This window comes from Theropithecus gelada, chromosome 15 (genome assembly GCF_003255815.1).
Source record: "Theropithecus gelada isolate Dixy chromosome 15, Tgel_1.0, whole genome shotgun sequence".
NCBI lineage: Eukaryota > Metazoa > Chordata > Mammalia > Primates > Cercopithecidae > Theropithecus > Theropithecus gelada.
Window position 1 is genome coordinate 28,965,259 of NC_037683.1, and position 22,489 is coordinate 28,987,747.

The 22,489-nt window shown below is 41.6% G+C and overlaps 1 protein-coding gene and 1 non-coding gene across 4 annotated transcripts in view; one reads left to right on the forward strand and one right to left on the reverse strand.

The window, feature by feature from the left end:
- The window catches only part of SUSD1 (sushi domain containing 1), a 135,506-nt gene that overhangs the window by 13,973 nt on the left and 99,044 nt on the right, over window positions 1-22,489 (forward strand). For all 3 annotated transcript variants that reach the window (XM_025359486.1, XM_025359485.1, XM_025359487.1), the window contains exons 2-5: window positions 4,730-4,843; window positions 9,604-9,759; window positions 15,382-15,534; window positions 16,513-16,692. In XM_025359486.1, coding sequence (XP_025215271.1) covers window positions 4,730-4,843; window positions 9,604-9,759; window positions 15,382-15,534; window positions 16,513-16,692 — 603 coding nt within the window. The remainder of the gene's footprint in view (window positions 1-4,729; window positions 4,844-9,603; window positions 9,760-15,381; window positions 15,535-16,512; window positions 16,693-22,489) is intronic.
- Window positions 20,645-20,754, reverse strand: LOC112608756. Its single transcript, XR_003116050.1, has one exon. It is a non-coding gene; the product is annotated as a U6 spliceosomal RNA (small nuclear RNA).

A 22,489-nucleotide genomic window follows, 5' to 3' on the forward strand; every position in this document is an offset into this window, starting at 1 on the left:
GAGTTTCCCTCCCCTTTTTTGCCATCAAGGCTTTAATTCTATTAGCCCCCACGTGAAAACAAACCAAATGTTTATCATCAGATTGTGCACCATATATTATCAGATTATCATCAGATGCAAATTGTGCATCATATATTCCGCATCGTGGGTTTCGTGGTTGTCTACATTTGTTAAAACCCACTGAAACTGCACACTTAAACATGGGGGCGTTTTATTGTATGCATATTATATCTCAATAAAGTTGATTTTTAAAGTAAAAAATGTAATTTTCAGTATTTTCTTACTATTTTGGTAAAGTAGACGTAAGGCAAATTTTTACCATTTTAGCTATTTTGAAGTGTGCAATTGAGAAGCAAGTTGTATATTATTGTGCAACCATCACTATCGTCCATCTTCAGAACCTTTTCATCATCCCAAACCGAAACACCGTACCCAAGATTTAGGGTGTTTAATAAGATTGCATTCTTTTTTTTTTTTTTTTTTAACGGAGTCTTGCTGTGTCATGCAGGCTGGAGTGCAGTGGCGCAATCTCGGCTCACTGCAACCTCCGCCTCCTGGGTTCAAGCGATTCTCCTGTTTCAGCATCCTGAGTAGCTGGGATTACAGGTGCACGCCACTGAGCCCAGCTAATTTTTGTATTTTAGTAAAGATGGGGTTTCACCGTGTTGACCAGGCTGGTCTCAAATTCCTGACCTCAGGTGATCCGCCCACCTTGACCTCCTAAAGTGCTGGGATTACAGGCATGAACCACCGTGCCTGGCCAAGATTACATTCTATGTACAAATTAAATTGGGGAGAATGTTCATATGTTCATCATCGTAGGGTTGATCACAAACGGGTTTTTGAACTTGACCCAGGATCCATTATTTAGAAAGTATTTCCAAGATTTTGGTTGCATGTCATTATGTTTTTTTTTTTTTTTTTTTGAGATGAAGTCTCACTTTGTCACCCAGGCTGGAGTGCAGAGGTGCTGTCATGGCTCACTGCAACCTCTGCCTCCGGGGTTCAAGTGATTCCCCTGGTTTAGCCTCCCAAGTAGCTGGGACTACAGGTGTGTGCCACCACACCTGGCTAATGTTTTTGTATTTTTGGTAGAGACAGGGTTAAGCCATGTTGGCCAGGCTGGTCTCAAACTCCTGACCTTGAGTGATCCACCTGCCTTGGCCTCCCAAAGTGCTGGGATTATAGGCATGAGCCACCATGCCTGGCCCTGAATGTCATTATGAATTGACAATGTACTGATCACACGGTTTTAAAATGTTTTGTGCTAAGATGTTGATGTGTTAAGATGGTTAAATCTATTTAACCCATATGATGGACATTTAGGTGTGGGGACTCATCCTCACTTCAGTTTGGTGTGTTGTCCTTCTAATCTGGAGCCTTCTGGTTCGTTTTCTCCCAATTGTAAAGTTCTGTTCTGTGCAGCATCAGTGAAGGAATCTGGGCATTTAACTATTCCTTGCAGGTATTTTCAACCAGTTCCTTGAACTTTCATTCCTATTCCTTATGTCTGTCTTCTGAAATTTGCAGAGACTCTGCTTCTTGGGCCTTTCTAGGATTGGCTTTTAGTTCTTCCTCTCTGCTAAGGCAATTACCATGCGTCCATCTCTTTCTTTTTTAACAGAGATGAGGTCTCATCATGTTGCCCAGGATTAGTCTTGCACTTCTGGGATCAAGGCCTTCCAAAGTGCTGAAATTACAGGCATGAGCCACTGTACCTAGCCCATCCATCTTTCTTATCTTCTTTATTTTTATTTTTTTTGAGATGGAGTCTCACTCTCTTGCCCAGGCTGTAGTGCAGTGGCATGATCTCAGCTCACTGCAACCTCAACCTTCCAGGTTCAAGTGATTCTCTTGCCTCAGCTTCCCCAGTAGCTGGGACTACAGGTGCCCGCCACTGCACCCGGCTAATTTTTGTATTTTTAGTAGAGATGGGGTTTCACCACATTGGCCAGGCTGCTCTTGAACTCCTGACCTCAAGTGATTCACCCGCCTTGGTCTCCCAAAGTGCTGAGATTGCAGGCGTAAGCCACTCCGCCCAGCCTCATTCTCATTTTCTGAAATACTGTTAGCATCTTTTGTCTGCTATCATCTTCTCTCTCAGGGTTTATACCTTCCTAGTCTTTTATGTAATTTACCCCCCCATTGCATTTGATAATATTTTCTAATTCTTTAACATCTTTAAAATTTTATTTACTAATCCCTAAATCCCCATTTTCTTTTTTTCCTTTTTTCAGGCTTCTTGTATTAAAATTCTAGTTTTTTTTTTTTTTCTTGGCTGCCTGCTTTTCTCTCTCTTTTTTAGGCATCTTAGGCATCTCTTTTTTAGGCACTGAGACTGGGAGATTTCCAAACACACTAACCATGCTACTATTTTGTGTGTTCTTTTTTAAAATAAGAGATAACACAAAAATGAGAAAAACCACTAATCTTCACTAAGTAATACGAAATTAACCATGGAATATTTACAACATTTATTCTATCTCAGACCATAAAGAAAAATGCAACAAATTTGAAAAAAGTAAAAATTTTAAAGGCCACATTGAAGTATAAAAGTATATCTTAAGGTATAAAAACACATAAAACTTACATTTTCTGGAGTAAATATGTTTTTATACCTAGTGTTAAACATTTCAATTTTGATATTCCCTTTGTCCCAAGAATTATTTAGGAGAATGTTCTGTGGTTTGCGAGTATGTTTCTTTTGGGGTTGCCAGTGTTGTGTTTTGTTTGATAGTTTTATTACATTATTATGTGGTCAGATAATTCAGGCTTTAACATTTTTACTTTTTTGGAATTTGTTGCATTTGTCTTTATGGTCTGAGATACAATAAATTTTGTAAATATTACATGGCTGATTTGGCATTACTTAGTGATGATCAGTGGTTTGTCTTATTTTTGTGTTATCTTTTATTTTTAAAAAAAACACGCAAAAGCAGCATGGTTAGAGTGTTTAGAAATCCCTAGCCTCAGTTGGTTTCATGCCTAGAGCAGCCTAAGGGCTAGGCTGTCTTACGTGGGTAATAACAGAGCCAAAACTAAAATGAAATTCAATGCTAGAAAGATTCTCTTGACTAGGTCACTCCTGAAATTACAGAGGCACTGAGAGGGAAACACAATATACCACATAGCCTTGGGTAGAAATTCTTGTTTGATCTTGGGCCATATATCACCATCTGGTAGATTTGGATGTTTTAGAAGTTTTAGCCTCAAACAATTCTGCTGTTTATTTCAATAATTGGGATCTGGTCATCCTACTGGGACTTGGCTGTTAAGTTACTGTCATCTTAAACACATTCATTTTTTTCTTTGAAAAAAAAAAAGTGAGTAGAGTAATAGGCAGCTGTGTTCCTCTTCACTCCATTTGCTTTTTGAGTTGCAGCAAGTAGGATTTCAGATTTCTCTATCCAGGCAGTCAATAAAAATATATTGAGTGTCTGCACTGTGCCATCATAACATATGGGCAAATGACATCATCCCTATCCTTGAGCGGCTCATTCATAATACCAAGCTTGGAAGACAAAGCTAGAACCAAATATAATGACACATTAACATGATTGATAGGGGAATGTGCCAGTGTTAGGGGAGCACAGAGGAAGATGCATTTAATTTTCCTTAAGAATGAGGAATGGGCTGGGCACGTTGGCTCACACCTGTAATCCCAGCTCCTTGGGAGGCTGAAGGTGGTGGATCCCTCGAGCTCAGGGGTTTGAGACCAGCCTTGACAACATAGGGAGACCCCCATTTCTACAAAAAATACAAAAATTAGATGGGTGTGGTGGTGTGTGCCTGTAGTCCCAGCTACTTGGGAGGTTGAGGTGGGGAGAATTGCATGAGCCTGGGAGGTCAAGGCTGCAGTGGGCCGAGATCATGCCACTGCACTTCAACCTGGGCAACAGAGTCAGACTCTACTTCAAAAAAAGAAAAAAATGGAGAAGTAGGGAAGACCTCAGAGGTAATGTGACATTTAAGCTGGGTCTTAAAATATGAATAGGTGCTAGCTAGGCAGAGAAGAAGGCATAGGCATTTTAGGTATAGAGAGTATCGTGATTGTGGCATGCAAGTAGGATTGTAGATATTCTGTTAGGGAAAGAGTAGTCAGCCTCTGACATCTGGCAAATACCATGTGTGGTGGGGCTTGGAAACAATGAGGCTGGAGGAGTATGTCTGGACTGAGACCACTAAGAGCATTGATTGTGGCCTAGCGTGGTGGTTCACGCCTGTAATCTCAGCACTTTAGAAGGCCAAGGTGGGTGGATTGCTAGAGCCCAGGATTTCGAGACCAGCCTGGGCAACATGGCAAAACCCTGTGTCTACAGAAAAAAAAAAAAATTAGCTGGGTGTGGTGATGTGTACCTATAGTCCCAGCTACTTGGGAGGTTGAGCTGGGAAGTTCACTTGCTCCCAGGAGGTTGAGGCTGCAGCGAGCTGTGATTGTACCACTGCACTCCAGCTTGGGCGACAGAGTGAGACCACGTCTCAAAACAAACAAACAAACAAACAAACAAAAAAAACAAAAAAAAAAGACATTCATTGGCCACACAGAGGAAGGGATTTGCACTTTATTCTGTGGGAAATAAACAGTCACTGAAGGTTTTTAAGGATGAGACTAGGTGTATCTTGTGTTATTTTGGTCTTCAAATGTTGGTTCTCCATTGTAAATGTCCACTAACTACATGTGTCTCATCTTGCATTTTTCTTTTTCTGAAACATACAATTTATGATTCAGGTTTAGATGTCTGTGCCACTTGCCATGAACATGCCACGTGCCAGCAAAGAGAAGGGAAGAAGATCTGTATTTGCAACTATGGATTTGTGGGGAACGGGAGGACTCAGTGTGTTGGTAAGTTCTGAACCCTGGGTTAAGTTGAAAAGCTGAATCAAGAAACAAGATTCTCTTGTGTTAAAGAGTTGATGTCCTTGGGGAAAAACATTGTTATTTTGTTCACATGTTTTTATTATGAGAAGTTTTGTCAATTATAATAAGTCTTTGTTTTGGTGTTTGGATACATTCTTTCTCTAGTGTTTCCAAGATAGTATTCCTCATGTGAGAGGTCATTGAACTTGAATCTCTGGAAACTCTGGGATCTAACACAAATTTGACATCTGTTTTAAGTCTTAAGTTTAACTTCGCAATTCAAGTGAATATTGTATTCCTTAATTTCTCTGGTTATTTTGATATAACACTATTTATATTAGTACTATGAGGAAAACCAAAACAATTTGCCATTGGACTTTTTGGTTAATTGGTGAAATACTGTTGCTTTGGGTCTTATGTCTGTCAGAATTCATCCTCCACATTTTTGGTAGTTGTGATACTTTTAGGGACTTAGATGACTTAAAGGAATTCAAAGCCCTTTATGTTAGAAGCATCTGAAATTATTTTTTGCCTCATGATATCCCCCATGCCATGACAGTCAGACAATATCCAGGTTCAAGCTCAATTCAGAGAGAGGGAGACTTTTGCAACAATTTTACAATAGTAAATGTTGCAATAATCTTCCAATTTCCTCCCAGCAACCTTGTTATATGCATTAAAAATATTGATGGTTTTACCTTACAGTTGTGGACAGATGTTATATACAGCCTTGTTGTAATATCTTTGTGTGCTTTTTTTTTCTCTCGAAAGAAAAATAACAGCAAGGCACTGAGGCTCGATCTTGTAATCTCAGCTGTTGTGGAGGTTGAGGTGGGAGGATCACTTGAGGCCAGGAGTTTGAAACCAGCCTGGGCAGCATAGTGAACCCCCCATCTCTAAAAAAAGCTTTTTCAAATTAGCCACATATGGTGGCACACAACTGTACTCCCAGGTATTCAGGAAGCTGAGGCAGGAGGATGGCTTGAGCCTAGGAGTTCGAAGCTTCAGTGAGGTTTTTTTTTTTTTGAGACGAAGTCTTACTCTGCCACCCAGGCTGGAGTACAGTGGTGTGATCTTGGCTCACTGCAACGTCCGCCTCCCAGGTTCAAGTAATTCTCCTGCTTCAGCCTCCTGAGTAACTGGGATTAAAGGCGTGTGCCACCACGCCCAGCTAATTTTTGTGCTTTTAGTAGAGACAGTGTTTCACCATGTTGGTCAGGCTGGTCTCAAACTCCTGACCTCATGATCCACCCGCCTTGGCCTCACAAAGTGCTGGGATTACAGGCATCAGCCACTACACACAGCCATTAAGTTATTTTTTATCTTTATTTTATTTTTAGAGACAAGGGCTTTCTGTTTCCCAGGCTGGAGTGCAGTGGCATGATCATGGCTCACTGCAACCTTGCCGCCACACCTAGCTAGTGTTTTTCTTCCCCTTCCTTCCTTCCTTCCCTCCTTCCTTCCTTCCTTCCTTCCTTCCTTCCTTCCTTCCTTCCTTCCTTCCTTCCTTCCTTCCTTCCTTCCTTTTTCTTTCTCTTTCTTTCTGTCTCTCTCTTTCTCTTTCTTTCTTCTCTCTTTCTCTCTCTCTTTCCTTTCCTTCTCTCCTTTCCTTCCCTTCCCTCCTTCCTTTCTTTTTCCTCTCTCTCTCTCTCTTTCTTTCTTTCTTTCTTTCTTTCTTTCTTTCTTTCTTTCTTTCTTTCTTCTCTCTTTCTTTCTCCTTTCCTTTTCTTCTCTCCTTTCCTTTTCTTCTCTCCTTTCCTTCCCTTCCCCCACCCCTCCCTCCCTCCCTCCCTCCCTCCCTCCCTTCCTTCCTTCCTTCCTTCCTTCCTTCTTTCCTTCCTTCCTTCCTTCCTTCCTTCTTCTCCTCCTCTTTCCTCCTCCTCCTCTTCTTTCTTTTCTCCTCTCTCTCTCCTTCTCCTTCTTCCTCGTCTTCCTTCTCTTCTTCCTTTTCTTCTTCCTCTTCTTCATTTTTAGTAGATACAGGGTCTCACTACATTGCCCGGGCTGGTCTTGAGCTCCTGGGCTCAGGTGATCCTCCTGCCTCAGCTTCCTAAAGTGCTGGGATTATAGGTATGAGCCATCGCACCTGGCCACCACTGCACTCCAGTCTGGGTGACAGAGCAAGATCCCATCTCTTAAAAATAGAAAAAAAGAAACTAAAAGCAAAAAATCAAAAAAACCCCAACTTAGTCTTGTCTTCAAAAAGTCACCTTTCACTTTGCAGACACAAGCTTTTCCAGTCACCCACCATTGCCCATTCTGCAGGCTGGAGTGAAGCCTTCTTTGACTCTTGTTTTTTAGGTTTCTACCCATAAGAAGTTTGGCTACCCTGCAGTCTGAGGCTCTTGGGGAATTTGTCCTAATGCTTCTCACTCTCCCATTCCTCACCCACACTTTCTAGCAGTGAGATAGAAATGAAGTTGAGAAGAATGGACAAATTTTTCTGTTCCCTTCCCAAAGGAATTCCTCCTCCCATGGATGCTAGCTACATTCTTGCTTGCCCTTTGACTTATTTATTTTTTTTTTTTTTTAGACGGCGTCTCCGTCTGTCGCCCAGGCTGAAGTGCAGTGGCACGATCTCAGCTCACTGCAACCTCTGCTTCCCGGGTTCACGCGATTCTCTTGCCTCAGCCTCCTGAGTAGTTGGGATTACAGGTGCCCACCACCATGCCCGGGTAATTTTTGTATTTTTAGTGGAGATGGGGTTTCACCATGTTGGCCAGGCTGGTCTTGAACTCCTGACCTCAGGTGATCCACCTGCCTCAGCCTCCCAAAGTGCTGGGATTACAGGTGTGAACCAATGCGCCTGGCCAAGAAAGATACTTTTATAAATTTAGTGTAGCCTACGTGTCCAGTGTTTAGAAAGTTTACAGTAAGGCTGGGTGTGGTGGCTCACACCTGTAATCCCTTTGGGAGCACGTTGGGAGGCCAAGGTGGGAGGATCCCTTAAGGCCAGCAGTTTGAGACCAGCCTGGGCTCTCACATGGTGAGAGCTGATCTCTACAATTAGAAACTAGAAATTTACTGGGGATGATGGCTTTTGCCTGTAGTGCTAGCTGCTCCTAGCCCCAGGAGGCTGAGGCAGGAGGATTGCTTGAGCCCAGGAGTTCAAAGCTGCAGTGAGCTATGATCGTGCCAGTGCACTTTAGCCTGGGTGACAGAGGGAGACCCTGTCTCTATATAAAAATAAAAGTCTACGGTCATGTATCATAATGTTCTAGGCCTTCATATTCACTCACCACTCACTCACTGGCTTACCTAGAGCAGCTTCCAGTCCTGCACGTTCCATTTCATGGTAAGTGCTCTCTAGAGGTGTATCATTTTTTGTATTTTATACTGTATTTTTACTGTATCATTTCTATGCTTAGATATATTTAGATACACAAATACTTCCCACTGTGTTACAGTTGCCTACGGTATTCAGTACAGTCACATGCTATACAGGTTCTAGCCTAGGAGCACTACACTCTACCATGTAACCTGAGTGTATAGTTGGCTGTGCCATCTAGGTTTGTGTGAATACACCCTGTGATGTTCCCACAATGATGAACTTGCCTAATGACACATTCCTCGGTACGTGTCCCCATCATTAAGTGACACATGACTGTAAAATAATAATAATAATAATAAAACACCCAGATATTCCGGAGAGTACTTTTGAGTGAGCAGGAATTGAGTGCAATTGTGAGAGGCCATAGATCTGAGGGGCCCACTGGTGAAATAAAACACGAAGGAACACACAAAAAAGCTACAAATTCATAAGTTGATGATTTTTCTCCCCAAAAAAGCTAACTGGGTAGATCAGCTCTAAAAGGATGCATAACAATTTGGTCACAGGAGTTTCCTCTTAAATTAGAGGGTTAGGCAGAGTCAGTAAACTATGGCCCATCGGCCAAGTTCGACCTGCTGCCTGTTTCTGTATGTGGAGTTCTACTTGAACATAGCATTGCTTGGTAGTTTACCTGTTGTCTACAGCTGCTCTCGTGCCCATGAGCACAGGTGAGCTGTTGCAACAGATACTGTGAGAAAAAGTTTGCTGACTCCTGAGCTAGGGGGCAGAGATGAGAGGGAGATTTACTTTCATTTTGCGTCTTTTGATGTCATATTATTGAATGAAAAACACTCCAGGCAGGCTTCTGGGGACTCATGGAGCATCCATGTTCCAGGTCCCTGCACTGAGGGACTAACATTATTCACACAGGTCACTGACCATTAGCATGAGCTGTTCCTGCTCCTGCATTAGCCCTGCTCCGGATGAGGCTGCAGCACTAATTCCATTGTGTTTCTTGGTAGCTCAGAAGGAAGAAATTTTCTAGTTAATCACTGGCTGTAAAATCAGCCTACACTGGTTTTCATGAAAAACCATGAGAATGGCTGAACTGGAAAAGGGGAATTCTGCTGGTTTGTTTCCGTGGGCAAAATATCTTTTTAAGCTGAAAATATCTTTTTAAGCTTGCAAAATTTCAAAGAGAGCCCTCTTCTCCCAATCTTCAAATCAGATGGATTGCCAGATTGAGGTGTTGCATTTTTCTTGGGGTTTCATACACTCCTGGCATGTAACGAGGAGGGGCCCAGGTCCTGTAGTCTGGGGAGCATCGTGAAAGGAGAAGAGGCTGGAGAAATAGATCACGAAGGTGTGGTCACAGAACATTGGTTCCTGGGTCCACAGCATGGGAGGACAGCCTGGGCTGTTGAAGTCGGTGTGGATTGATAGCTCTTCCGGTGCCTTGTCTGTGTGTCCACAGATAAAAATGAGTGCCAGTTTGGAGCCACTGTTGTCTGTGGGAACCACACATCTTGCCACAACACCCCCGGGGGCTTCTATTGCATTTGCCTGGAAGGATATCGAGCCACAAACAACAACAAGACATTCATTCCCAACGATGGCACCTTTTGTACAGGTACTCAAGAAGGGGGCTGCAGTGTTCGCGATTGGCGATGGCAGGGTAGTATCTGGGCTGTGCATTTGTTAGTATCAGGGAATTAATGTTCTGTTAGATGGGATAATGGTATTGTGGTATATAGGATAATATTCTTATTTTGGGAGATGCATGCTGAGGTATCTAGGGGTATTATGGTGATGTAGCTATAATAGTATTCCTTTAGTCTAAACTACTTTAAATGGCAAAATGTAAACAACGGTTGAATCTTGGGGAGATGTGGGTCTACGGGAGTTCATTGCAATATTCTTTTTTTTTCATTGTAATATTTTGTTTGAACTTTTTTTTTTTTTTGACAGGGTCTTACTCTGTTGCCCAGGCTGGAGTGCAGTGGCACAGTCTTGACTCTCTGTAACCTCCGCCTCCTGGGTTCAAGCGATTCTCCTGCCTCAGTCACCCAAGTAGCTGGGATTACAGGCACATACCACCACACCTGGCTAATTTTGTAATTTTGGTAGAGATGGGGTTTCACCATGTTAGTCAGGCTGGTCTCAAACTCCTGACCTCAGGTGATCCACCCGCTTCGGCCTCCCAAAGTGCTGGGATTACAGGCATGAGCTACCGTGCCTGGCCTGATCATTTTGATGATGAATAGTGAGGAGGGACTCTCTGGAGATGGTGTGCCTCTTGCAGGTTCCTGTAACCACAGGTGGGGGGTCCTTAGGGTGAGTGGCACTCCTCAGCTCAGAGCACACTAATCCGGGGGCGGGCACCCGGCTGTTGGCTCACAGGAGGTCAGAGCTGTCCCTGTTAGAGACATGGGCTTGCCTCCCACATGTGTACGCTGAGTGAGGAGTGCGAGTTTTGGGAGCACAGGAGCATTGTAGGTTGGATCTCTGAGCATAGGCTGGTCGAATACAGAGTGGGGACAAACCCTCCGGATTCTTAGCGACTCCTCTGTTACCTAAACTCTATAAACAGCATGCTATTTAATGTCACTCTCTGGCTTTCTAGGAAAATCTTCGAACAATAATGAAGAGGAAAGGCAGAAAAAGCTTCCTGGTTCTAAGATGCTTTTGCATAGACTTAATGACTCTGCTTGAAAGCTTCATGATATTTAAAGGTTTTCAGGAAAAAGAAAATGAAAGGAGAACATATTTTATCTTCTTAGCTACCAGGAACCATAGGTTCTTATGCTCGGATTCATCCTTCCTCTTGACCTGTACCAAAGCAGAATCTCTCAAAGGATGCATTTGATTTATTCTTGGTGTGAATGAACGCATTCCTTCAGAGAAAACATTTTATAATATCCTGTTGTTCTAGGCAGCAAATTACTGGCTGCATGGTTGCAGAAGTACAATGTTACAGTATTAAATTTTGTATATTAAGAAGAAAAGACACTTAAAAAAAAGCATATAAGATGATGAGCTAGTGTTTTGTTTATTCAATACACATTTCTCATGTACTTTTTCTTTTCTTTTCTTTTTTGAGACGGAGTCTCACTCTGTCGCCCAGGCTGAAGTGCAGTGGCGTGATCTCGGCTCACTGCAGCCTCTGCCTCCTGGGTTCAAGCGATTCTCCTGCTTTAGCCTCCTGAGTAGCTGGGACTACAGGTGCACACTGCCACGCCTGGCTAATTTTTGTACTTTTAGTAGAGATGGGGTTTCACCATGTTGGCCAGGATGGTCTTGATCTCCTGACCTTGTGATCTGCCCGCCTTGGCCTCCCAAAGTGCTGGGATTACAGGTGTGAGCCACTGTGACCCAGGCTGCAGTGCAGTGGCGTGATCTCGGCTCACTGCAACCTCTGTCTCCTCAAGCGATTCACCTGTGATTCTCCCGTCTCAGCCTCCTGAGTAGCTGGGATTACAGGCACCCGCCACCATGCCCGGCTAATTTTTGTATTTTAGTAGAGACAGGGTTTCACCATGTTGGCCAGTCTTGTCTCGAAGTTCTGACCTCAGCTGATCCACCTGCCTCGGCCTCCCAAAGTGCTGGGATTATAGGCGTGAGCCACCACGCCTGGCCTCTCATGCACTTCTTATATGCCAAGGCTGTGCTAGTGGGAGGGTGATGAGCAGACAGCTAATTTCAGTATAAAGTGTTAGTCATAGGTAAGCAAACAGCGTTTACTGGAATCTAGGGGTCACTTATCTTGGCTGTGAGGAAGGAATCAGGGGAACTTTCTGGAGAATATGAACCCTGAAATTGTGTTTTCTAGGCTGTGGGAGTTTGCCAGGAAAAACTTACAGCTGTATATTTTTCAGTATATTTATAGTTCCAAGAGATGAATTCAGCTTTTGAAAGTTATGAAGAAGGCTGGGCATGGTGACTCATGCCTGTAACCCCAGGACTTTGGGAGGCCAGGGCTGGAGGATCACTTCAGACCAGGAGTTCAAGACCAGCTTGGGCAACATAATGAGACTTCATCTTTACAAAAAATAAGAAAATTAGCTGGATGTGGTGGCGTGTGCCTGCTGTCCTAGCTACTTGGAAGGCTGAGGTGGGAGGTTGCTTGAGCCCAGGACTTTGAGGCTGCAGCGAGCCAAGGTTGTGCCATTGCACTCCAGCCTGGGTGACAGAGCGAGACTGTGTCTTAATTTTTTTTTTTTTTTTTTTAAGTTAGGAAGAAGAATGAGGAGGAGGAAGAGGGAGAGGATTGGTGGGAACAGGAGGAGGGAAGAAGAAGAGGGGAAGAGGAAACAGAAGAAAATATTTATGCAGGGGCCAAATAAGTGTCAGCCAAACTAGACCCAATCTGCCTGGAACAAAATCCAGATCTAGGCTCTACTTTTATTTATTCTATTCTTGCAATGATTTAATGTCCTTCTCTTTTTTGAAAAATTGAGCTATAGTTTACACACCATCAAATTCACCCTTTTGATATATATAACTCAGTGGTTTTTAGTATATTCACAAAGTTGTGCTAGCATCACTACTGTCTCACTTTGGAGCATTTCCATGCCCCCACTGTGAAGACCGTGTCCACTGGCAGCCATTCCCATGACCTTTCCTTGTGAGTTCTCCAGTAATCACTTTGTAAAAGCTGATGAATTGCTTTTCTTGATAATATTGTTTCTTTTAGAATCGCAGTTGCCAGAGAAACATCAGTGGGCTTTAGCTGGGGCGGAGCTTAGCAAGTTTTGGGGTATCAGCAGTTAGTCTCTGTTTGCCTGGAACCACAGGATATGAATCCTAGTTCCTGGATTCCAAAGAATCCTGCATCCAGTTGTTTATTGTGCTTTGCAGAGTCGACGTCAAGCTCAGGAGCTGATTGCAGGTGGGCCTCTGGATGTCACCAACGTTAGAGGCGGAATGAATTGCCGGGGTTCTAGTGTGAGATGATTCCAGCCAGTCGTGGAGAACTGGCAGATGTTCTGGCCCTTAAAACTGCCCCCGAATGACTCTTGGGAATCATGGAATCCACCATGAGCCACAACCCAGGAGAAGAAGCTCTGTGGCACTTCTTGTGTGAGGGTGGTTTGACTTGGATGGGCTCCGTCAGCAATTGAATAGAATTACTGGTTCCCAAACAATGATTGGCGTGAGTGGAGAGGCGTTCATTGATCCAAGACCAAAAAGGAAAAAGAATAAAGAATATAAAAGTCTAAAAGGATTCTGAGATAATTTTCTTTTCTCTTTTGGGAGCTAAAATGTCATTTAAGAAAAATAAATTATAGCGAGGTGCATTGGCTCGTGCCTGTAATCCCAGCACTTTGGGAGCTGAGTGGTTGGACCACCTGAGGTCAGGAGTTCGAGACCAGCCTGGCCAACATGGTGAAACCCTGTCTCTACAAAAAGACACACAAAAATTAGCCGGTGTGGTGGTACACACCTGTAGTCCCTGCTACTCAGGAGGCTGAGGCAGGAGAATCGGTTGAACTCAGGAGGCAGAGGTTGCAACAAGCCAGGATCACACCATTGCACTCCAGCCTGAGCAACAGAGTGAGACTCTGTCTCCAAAAAAAAAAAAAAAAAAAGAAATTATGGTATTACTAGTTTTTTGAAATTTTTTTTTTTTTTTTAAAAACAGACTTTCTTCAATCATGCTGCTTCCTGTCTACTGCTCAATCCCTAATGTTTTTATGCAAATGTCCTAGGAATTTCAGTTAAGGTGCTTTTTTTGTTTTCTCCAAGTGGAATTGATCTATGTGGCTCTGATGAAAATATAATTATTTTTAGAGATGAAGGTCTTGCTATGTTGCCCAGGCTGGCCTTGAACTCCTGGACTCAAAGCAATCCTCTTGCCTCAGCCTCTTGAGCAGCTGGGACCACAGGCATGCGCAGTCATGGCCAGCTGATGGAATTCTTAAAGTTTCAAAGTCAGTTCCGAGGGAAAAAACTACTAACTGGCAGAGAAATTTCTTCTCCAGCCTCTGGCTTATTGGGCAGTTTTTACCCTGTACCTGCTGTCTCTGGTAGTCTTCAGTCAGGTGTAAAAAATCTGCAAAGGGGCATGTCCTGTCCTTTCAGAAGCCTGTTTTAAGCCTGTCTGATTTTCATAAAATTAGTAAGACCTTTCCTAATTAAATTACCACTCTACTACCTGCCACAGCGTCCTATACTCATGGACTGGCATTTTCACTCTCCTGGAGATTGTTTTCCTTATTTAAAACATTTAAAAATTTGTTTATATTTTAAGTTTTTTTTTTTAAAGAGCCAGGTTCTCACTTCATTGCTCAGGTTGGTCTCAAACTCTGGGACTCAAGCAGTCCTCCCAAAGTGCTAGGATTACAGACATGAGCCACCGTGCCAGGCCTGTAAATTGTTTGCTATCTGAAGCCTTACTTTAGATGTTTTAGTATGAGGTTGGGACCATTCTTTTGTTATAGTGATTGGGTATATTTATAGTGATTGGATATATTTATAGTGACTGGATATATTTTAGTGACTGGATATATTTATAGTGACTAGATATATTTATAGTGACTGGAGTTTTTCAGTGATTGGATTTTTTTTTTTTTTAAATTTGAGACAAGGTCTTGCTCTGTTACCCGGGCTGAGTGCAGTGGCATGATCTTGGCTCACTGCAACCTCCGTCTCCTAGGTTCAAATGATTCTCCTGCCTCAGCCTCCTGTATAGCTGGGACTACAGGCGTGTGCCACCATGGCCGGCTAATTTTTGTATTTTTACTAGAGATGGGGTTTCTCTATGTTGGCCAGGCTGGTCTTGAACACCTGACTTCAAATGATCTGCACCCCTCAGCCTCCCAAAGTGCTGGAATTACGGGCATGAGCCACCATGCACGGCCAGGATATTTTTTTAGTGAGTGCATATATTTATAACGATTGGATATTTTTAAATGATTGGATATTTTTTAGTAATTGGATATATTTATGTTTTTGAGTTCATTTTGTTAGGTGTCAGGGAGCTGGGGATGGTTATTGGTTTTTGTAAAATCCCAGAACACACTGACAGATATTTATTCAGCACTTGCTATGTTTTCAGTGCCTATGATCTGAACAGTATATGAGAAGAACCCATAAGGCATAAAATAAAATTTATGATACAATTGCAAACAAATGCATCTTTTTATAAGAGTAGCTTGAAAATGTGAAAAAATGGCTGTCACAATATCCTCTCCTTTTTTTTTTTCTTTTTTCTGTTTTTCTCACCTTTTCTCTATTTGGATTGGGTCCCAAGACGTAGATGAGTGTGAAGTTTCTGGCCTGTGCAGGCATGGAGGGCGATGCGTGAACACTCATGGGAGCTTTGAATGCTACTGTATGGATGGATACTTGCCAAGGAATGGACCTGAGCCTTTCCACCCGACCACTGATACCACGTCATGCACAGGTGGGTTTCTGCCAAAAAATGCAGCACCTCAAGGTGAAATTCTGTTGATGGTGACTTTCTTTTGCTCCAAGCCTGTGTTGGGGAGGTGGGTGGAGGTGATCTGATCCTTTGCACATTTTGTACAACCTATGAAATAAAGCAAATAACAACAATAAAGTTAGAGGGGGCCATGTTAAAAAAGCTAAAATTAGACCAGGAGCAGTGGCTCACGCCTGTAATCTCAGCACTTTGGGAGACCGAGGTGGGTGGATCACTTGAGGTCAGGAGTTCAAGACCAGCCTGGCCAACATGGTGAAACCCCATCTCTACTAAAAATAAAAAAAATTAGCCAGGTGTGGTGGTGAGCGCCTGTAATCCCAGCTACTCGGGAGGCTGAGGCATGAGAATTTATTGAACCCAGGAGACAGAGGTCACAGTGAGCTGAGATCATGCCATTGCATTCGAGCCAAGATCATGCCGTTGCACTCCAGCCTGGGCAACAAAGTGAGACGTCTGTCTCAAAAAAAAAAAAAAAAAAAAGTGCTGAAATTAGTAAACTTAAAGGATTTTTATCAGCAGTTAATAGATATTCTGCTATTAACTACTATGTTAGATAGTAAACACCAATGATTTGGTAAGGTCCTTGCATCTCAAAAGTGACCCTGAAAATCATCAAGGTACATTATATCTTAAGGTATTTTGTAATTCAGATTTTTTATTTCATTGGACAAAGCTTCTCTTTAGTGTAAATTAGTGGGGGTTCATTGCTAAGTTCCTTCAGCTTTGTGCATGTATAGATGCTTTACCTATGGAAGGCTAAAAGACTGAATAAAGACAATTGTTGGATATGTTCCCAGAAGTCATGTGGGAATGAACCAGTGTACTTAAAATATGGCTCGGGCGTGTGTGTGTGAGGAATAGGGTGGAGGTGGAGACAGATTATGAATTTTGAAGATTTACATTCACAAAATAATGAATTTGACATTAATATATTTTCAGAAATAGACTGTGGTACCCCTCTTGAGGTTCCAAATGGCTACATCATAGGAAATTATACGTCTAGGCTGGGCAGCCAGGTTCGTTATGCTTGCAGAGAAGGATTTTTCAGTGTTCCAGAAGACACAGTTTCAAGCTGCACAGCCCTGGGCACATGGGAGTCCCCAAAATTACATTGCCAAGGTGAGTTTTCAGAAAGTTCAGGTTCCTAGTTCATACCACCTTGAGACTGTTTTCGTATTTTTCTCTGAATTTCAGTTTCAGGGAGTAAATGAGTTAAGTAAATCTTTAAAATTCCTATTTGTTTCTCATAGATTTTCTGTTGATTTTCTTGATATTTTCAGGAATAGTATCATATCATCTGCAAATAATGATTCCATTTATAAATTTTTCTTTCTTTATAAAAGTGATGTTTTTCTCTTGATTGATCACTTTGTATTTTTAGAACAAAAACTTAAATAGTGGTGTTGCCTTTGAATATTATTTAATTCCTGACTATTAGGGAAATGGTTTGGGTATTTCTTCATTCCTGATGTTAGTTTTTTGATGTTAGGTATATATATGTGTGTGTGTGTGTGTGTGTGTATTCCCAGAAGTCATGTGGGAATGAACGTATATATATGTTCATTATGTGTATTGTGTATATATATACATTTTATATATGTATACATTATATATAATGAACATATATATAAAAATTCCGATTGCCTAGTGACATGATATATGTGTGTGTGTATATATATCATGTCATGTGGGAATAACATATATATATATACATATTTTTTTTTTGAGACAGAATCTCACTTTGTCACCCAGGCTGGAGTGCAGTGGCACAATCTTGGCTCACTGCAGCCTCTGACTCCTGGGTTCAAGCGATTCTTGTGCCTCATCCACCCGAATAGCTGGGATTACAGGCACCCACCACTACACCCGACTAAGTTTTGTATTTTTAGTAAAGATGGGGTTTCACCATGTTGGCCAGACTAGTCTTGAACTCCTGACTTTAAGTGATCTGCCTGCCCTGGCCTTCCAAACTGCTGGGATTACAGGTGTGAGCCACTGTGCCTGGTATATCTAATCATGTCTACTCATATGGCACTGTGTGCCAAGTATTATTTTAAGCACTTTATATATGATGATGGACCACATTGTAGTGGTCCCATAAGATCATAATGAGACTGAAAAATTCCTATTGGCTAGGGACATCGTAGCCGTCATAATGTAGTGCAACACACTCACGTGTTTGTGGCATTGCAGGTGTAAACAAACTTACTGCTCTGTCAGCAAGTACATTCCTGTATGTACATTACTATACATAAAAGTGTACAGTAATGTCCTAGGCCTTCGCATTCACTCAGTATTCACTCACTGACTCACCCAGAGCAACTTCCAGTCCTGCAAGCTCCACTCATGGTAAGTGCCCTATTACAGGTGTATCATTTTTAATGTTTTATTCTGTATTTTTACTGTATCATTTCTATATTTAGATATATAAGTACTTCCCATTGTGTTATCGTTGCCTACAGTAGTCAGTATAGTAACATGCTGTGTGAATTTGTAGCCTAGGAACAATAGGTATACCATACAGCCTAAGTGAGTAGCAGGCTGTACCGTCTCGGTTTGTGTAAGTACACTCTGTGACTTTGACACAATGAAGGAATTGCCTAATGATGCATTTCTCAAAATGTATGCAGATTGTCAAGTGACGCATGACTGTGATTTGTTTAAGGTCACACAACTAGAGATAGAGCTCAACTTGAACCCAAGAATTCTAGTTTCAGAATTGTTTTCAGCCACTTTGTTATGCTGCTTCTGTTTTTATGATGACACTGGCTTTTGGTTAGTTTGTAAAAAAATTTTGGCTTTCTGTTTTTCTGTTTCTTTTTCCTTTTTCTTGTTTTTGAGACAGAGTCTTGCTCTGCCACCCAGACTCGAGTGCACTGGTGCTCCTGGGCTCAAGCCATCCTGCCGCCTCAGCCTCCTGAGTAACTGGACTACAGGCACGAGCTACCACGCCTGTACAATCTTTGTATTTTTTATAGAGATGGGGTTTCGCCATGTTGCCCAGGCTGGTCTTGAACTCCTGGGCTCAAGTGATCTGCCTGTCTCAGCCTCCCATAGTGCTGGGATTCCCGGCATGAGCCACCATGCTTGACCTGGTTTTCTGTTTCTCTGTCTACGAATATTATCATTTTATGTGTCTGTTTCTATCTGAAAAGTGAAAAAAAATTTTTAAATTACCATTTTTCTAGTTTTTGGCTATATGTCCATAATCTAAAGGAAGCATCAATCTCTTCCCACTTTTTAGGAATTTCTTTTTTTAAAATAGGAAATAAGTTATTTTTATCATGTCTTTTAGGCAGGTGATTATATATATTTTTTTCTTCTTTTAAATACTAATGTGGCCAGATGCGGCGGCTCATGCCTGTAATTCCAGCACTCTGGGAGGCCCAGGCAGGCAGATAGCTTGAGCCCAGGAGTTCAAGACCAGCCTGGGAGTGGTGGTGCATGCCTGTAGTCCCAGCTACTTGGGAAGCTGAGGTGGGAGGACCACTTGATCCTGGGAGATTGAGGCTGTAGTGAGCCATGATCACACCCTGCCCTCCAGCCTGGGTGACAGAGCGAGACCCTGCCTCATAAAGAAAAAAAATAATGATAATGTGTGGGTTATATTGTTAAATTTCCTGATAATGATCAGTACTAATTGCTGGAATGAATTAATCTGGGTTTTTGGTGTTTTATTCCTTTCGTTTGGATTTATATTTGCTAAATTTTACTTAGAAATCTTGCACTGATATTCATAAGTGAAATTGCTCTATTTTATTTTCCTGTGCCGTCTTTTTTCAGTTTGGTATTAATGCTATTCTGAACTAAAAAAAAAAAGAATGTAAAAATTTCCTTCTTTCTCTATTTCTGGAATGCTACAAATAGAATTTTTAAAGATTTGGGAGATTTCATCTATAAAACCATCTGGATGTGGCACTGTTGGAGAGGTAGCCCTTGGACTATTTGGACTATTTTAAAATTCTTCCTATACTTACTGGCATATCTAATCATGTCCACTCTTTTTCTTTCTCTCTTAAGATAAATTTTGGTAATTTATGTATTTCTAGAAAATTATTTACTTCATCCAGATTTTCCAATTTGTTTGTGCATGCAAAGAAGTGTGAAACCCTCATACTTCTAATTTGCTGTAGTTATATTTGTTTATAACTATTTATCGTAGTGAAATATTAGAAACAATCTCAAATGTCTAACAATAAGAGATTGGTTAAATAAATCAATCCCTTAAAATGGAATATTATGTATCCAATAAAATTCTATTAGAAAAGCAATATTTAAAAAATAATATTTATTAAAGGCCAGGCACAGTGGCTCACGCCTGTAATCCCAGCACTTTGGGAGGCTAAGGCAGGTGGATCACGAGATCAGGAGTTCGAGACCAGCCTGGCCAGCGTAATGCAACCCCATCTCTACTAAAAATACAAAAAATTAGCTGGTCATGGTGGAGTGCACCTGTAATCCCAGCTACTCGGGAGGCTGAGGCAGGATAATTGCATAGATAAGTATTAATAGTATGTTTCAGAGTTACAAATTCTATGAATAACAGTCTTCATTTTGAAAAAGTCCCTATATATAGATAAGCTTAGAAAAATGTTTAGAACACCATACATCAAAATGTTAATGGTGATAATTTCCACTGGGGGGGTGGGGGATCCTGGACTTTATATACATATACTTTTTATATACATGCACTTTTTATATACATATACTTTATGTATATATACACTTTATATATATATACTTTTTTATTTTTTTGAGATGGAGTGTCACTCTGTTGCCCAGGCTGGAGTGCAATGGTGCGATCTAGCTCACTGCAACCTCTGCCTCCTGGGTTCAAGCCATTCTCCCTGAATCAGCCTCCCAAGTAGCTGGGATTATAGGTGTCTGCCACCATGCCCAGCTAATTTTTTGTATTTTTAGTAGAGATGGGGTTTTGCTATGTTGGCTAGGCTAGTCTCAAACTCCTGACCTCAGCTGATCCACCCACCTTGGCCTCCCAAAGTTCTGGGATTATAGGCGTGAGCCACTGTGCCCAGCCGATTTTTATATTTTATATACTTTCTGTATTGAAATAAATTTTTTAATGGAATGCTTCACGCATTTGCATGTCATACTTGCACAGGGATCATGCTAGTCTCTGTATCATTCCAATTTTAGTATATGTGCTGCCAAAGTGAGCATGACGGAATGTTTCACATATCAGACAAAGAAACAAACTTGTTTTCATTTTTGTAAAAAGAGAAACCCTCACCATTTTCATTGAATTTATTGCATAGTTAAGAAATGCCAGTGATGTGCATGGCTAAGTTTATCATTTTGATATTCTGACTTGCTGTGTAGGCGATACACGTATTTTGATGGTTAGTTATCATCCTCAGTGGTTAAGAATTTCTAAAGATAATATTTTAGTCCTTAGATGATCTTTCAATGGATCAACTAAAATGCAGAACTTAAATGAAAATATGCCGTAATGCCTATCAAAGAACCCTCTAAGGATTTACATAGGAAACTCCATATAAAATCATTTAGATTGCCTTGAAAATTAGTAATCATCTGGATTATTAGACTGAGAATGTAGAAAGCTAATGTAGAGGAGAGTGCTTGCTGCATTTTCCCAAAGAACTGTTATTTAAAAGATCTTCACTTCTTTTTTCCTTCTCTAATAACTGCTCCCTCTGCCCGCTGACACCTTCCTCCTCCTCCACCCCCGTGTCACCACATGGCCTCGGTTTCTCACGGCTGTGCCTGCTCCTTTCTGAGCTCACACACCCCTTCTTATTTATCCTTCAGTCTTCTTTGGGACTCTAGAATCTGGGCCATGTGCCAACTGACATTGTATTTTTATCTCAAAGTTATAAAGCCACAGGAATTGGGAATTCCACTAAAAACACTAGCAAATTATGAACTTTGATGCTGCTGAGGAAAAGGGTGTTTTTTGTTTTTTGGTTTTTCTTTTAGACACGGTCTTTCTCTGTCACCTAGGCTGGAGTGCAGTCGTTCAACCACGGCCCGCTGCAGTCTTGAACTGCTGGGCTCAAGTGATCTTCCCACCTCAGTCTCCGGAGTAGCTTAGACTACAGGTGTGTGCCACCATGCCAAGCTATTTTTTTTTTTTTTTTAATTTTTCACAGAGGCAGAGTCTCACTATGTTGCCCAGACTGGTCTCAAACTCCTAGACTCAAGTGATCCTCATGCCTTAACCTCCCAAAGTGTTGGATTATAGGCATAAGCCACCGCACCTGGCCTATTTTTAAAATTTTTAATGTATATCTTTTAGAGATGGGGTCTTGCTCTGTTGCCCAGACTGGAGTGCAGTGGTATGATCATAGCTCAGTGCAGCCTCGAACTCTGGACTCACGTGATCCTTCTGCTTCAGCCTCCCATGTAGCTGGGATTACAGGCATGAGGCATTGTACCTGGTCTCTTTGCTTTAAAAAGTTTTTTTTTTGGGGGGGGGAAATACACATAATATAACATTTACCATTTAACCATATATAAGTGAACAATTTAGCGCCACTAAGTACATTCACAATGTTGTATAACCATTACCACTATCCATTTCCAGTACTTTATCATCATCCCAAATGGAAACTGTACCCTTTAAACACTAACTCCTCATTCCCTCTTTTTCTAGACTCTGGTAACCTCTATCTGCTTTCTGTCACTAGGAATTTGCCTACTGTACACACTTCATCTATGTGGAATCATAATATTTGTCTTTTTATGTCTGGCTTCTTTTGCTTAGCATGTTTTCAAGGTTTACTCATGTTGTAGCACATATCAGAATGTGATTCGTTTTTAAGGCTGAATAATATTCCACTGTATGGATGGATCACATTTTATCCATTCATCTCTTGGTGCAGCCTCTCTGCTTTCTGCTTATCAAGCTCCTTTTCATGTTTCAAGTTTCAGTTTA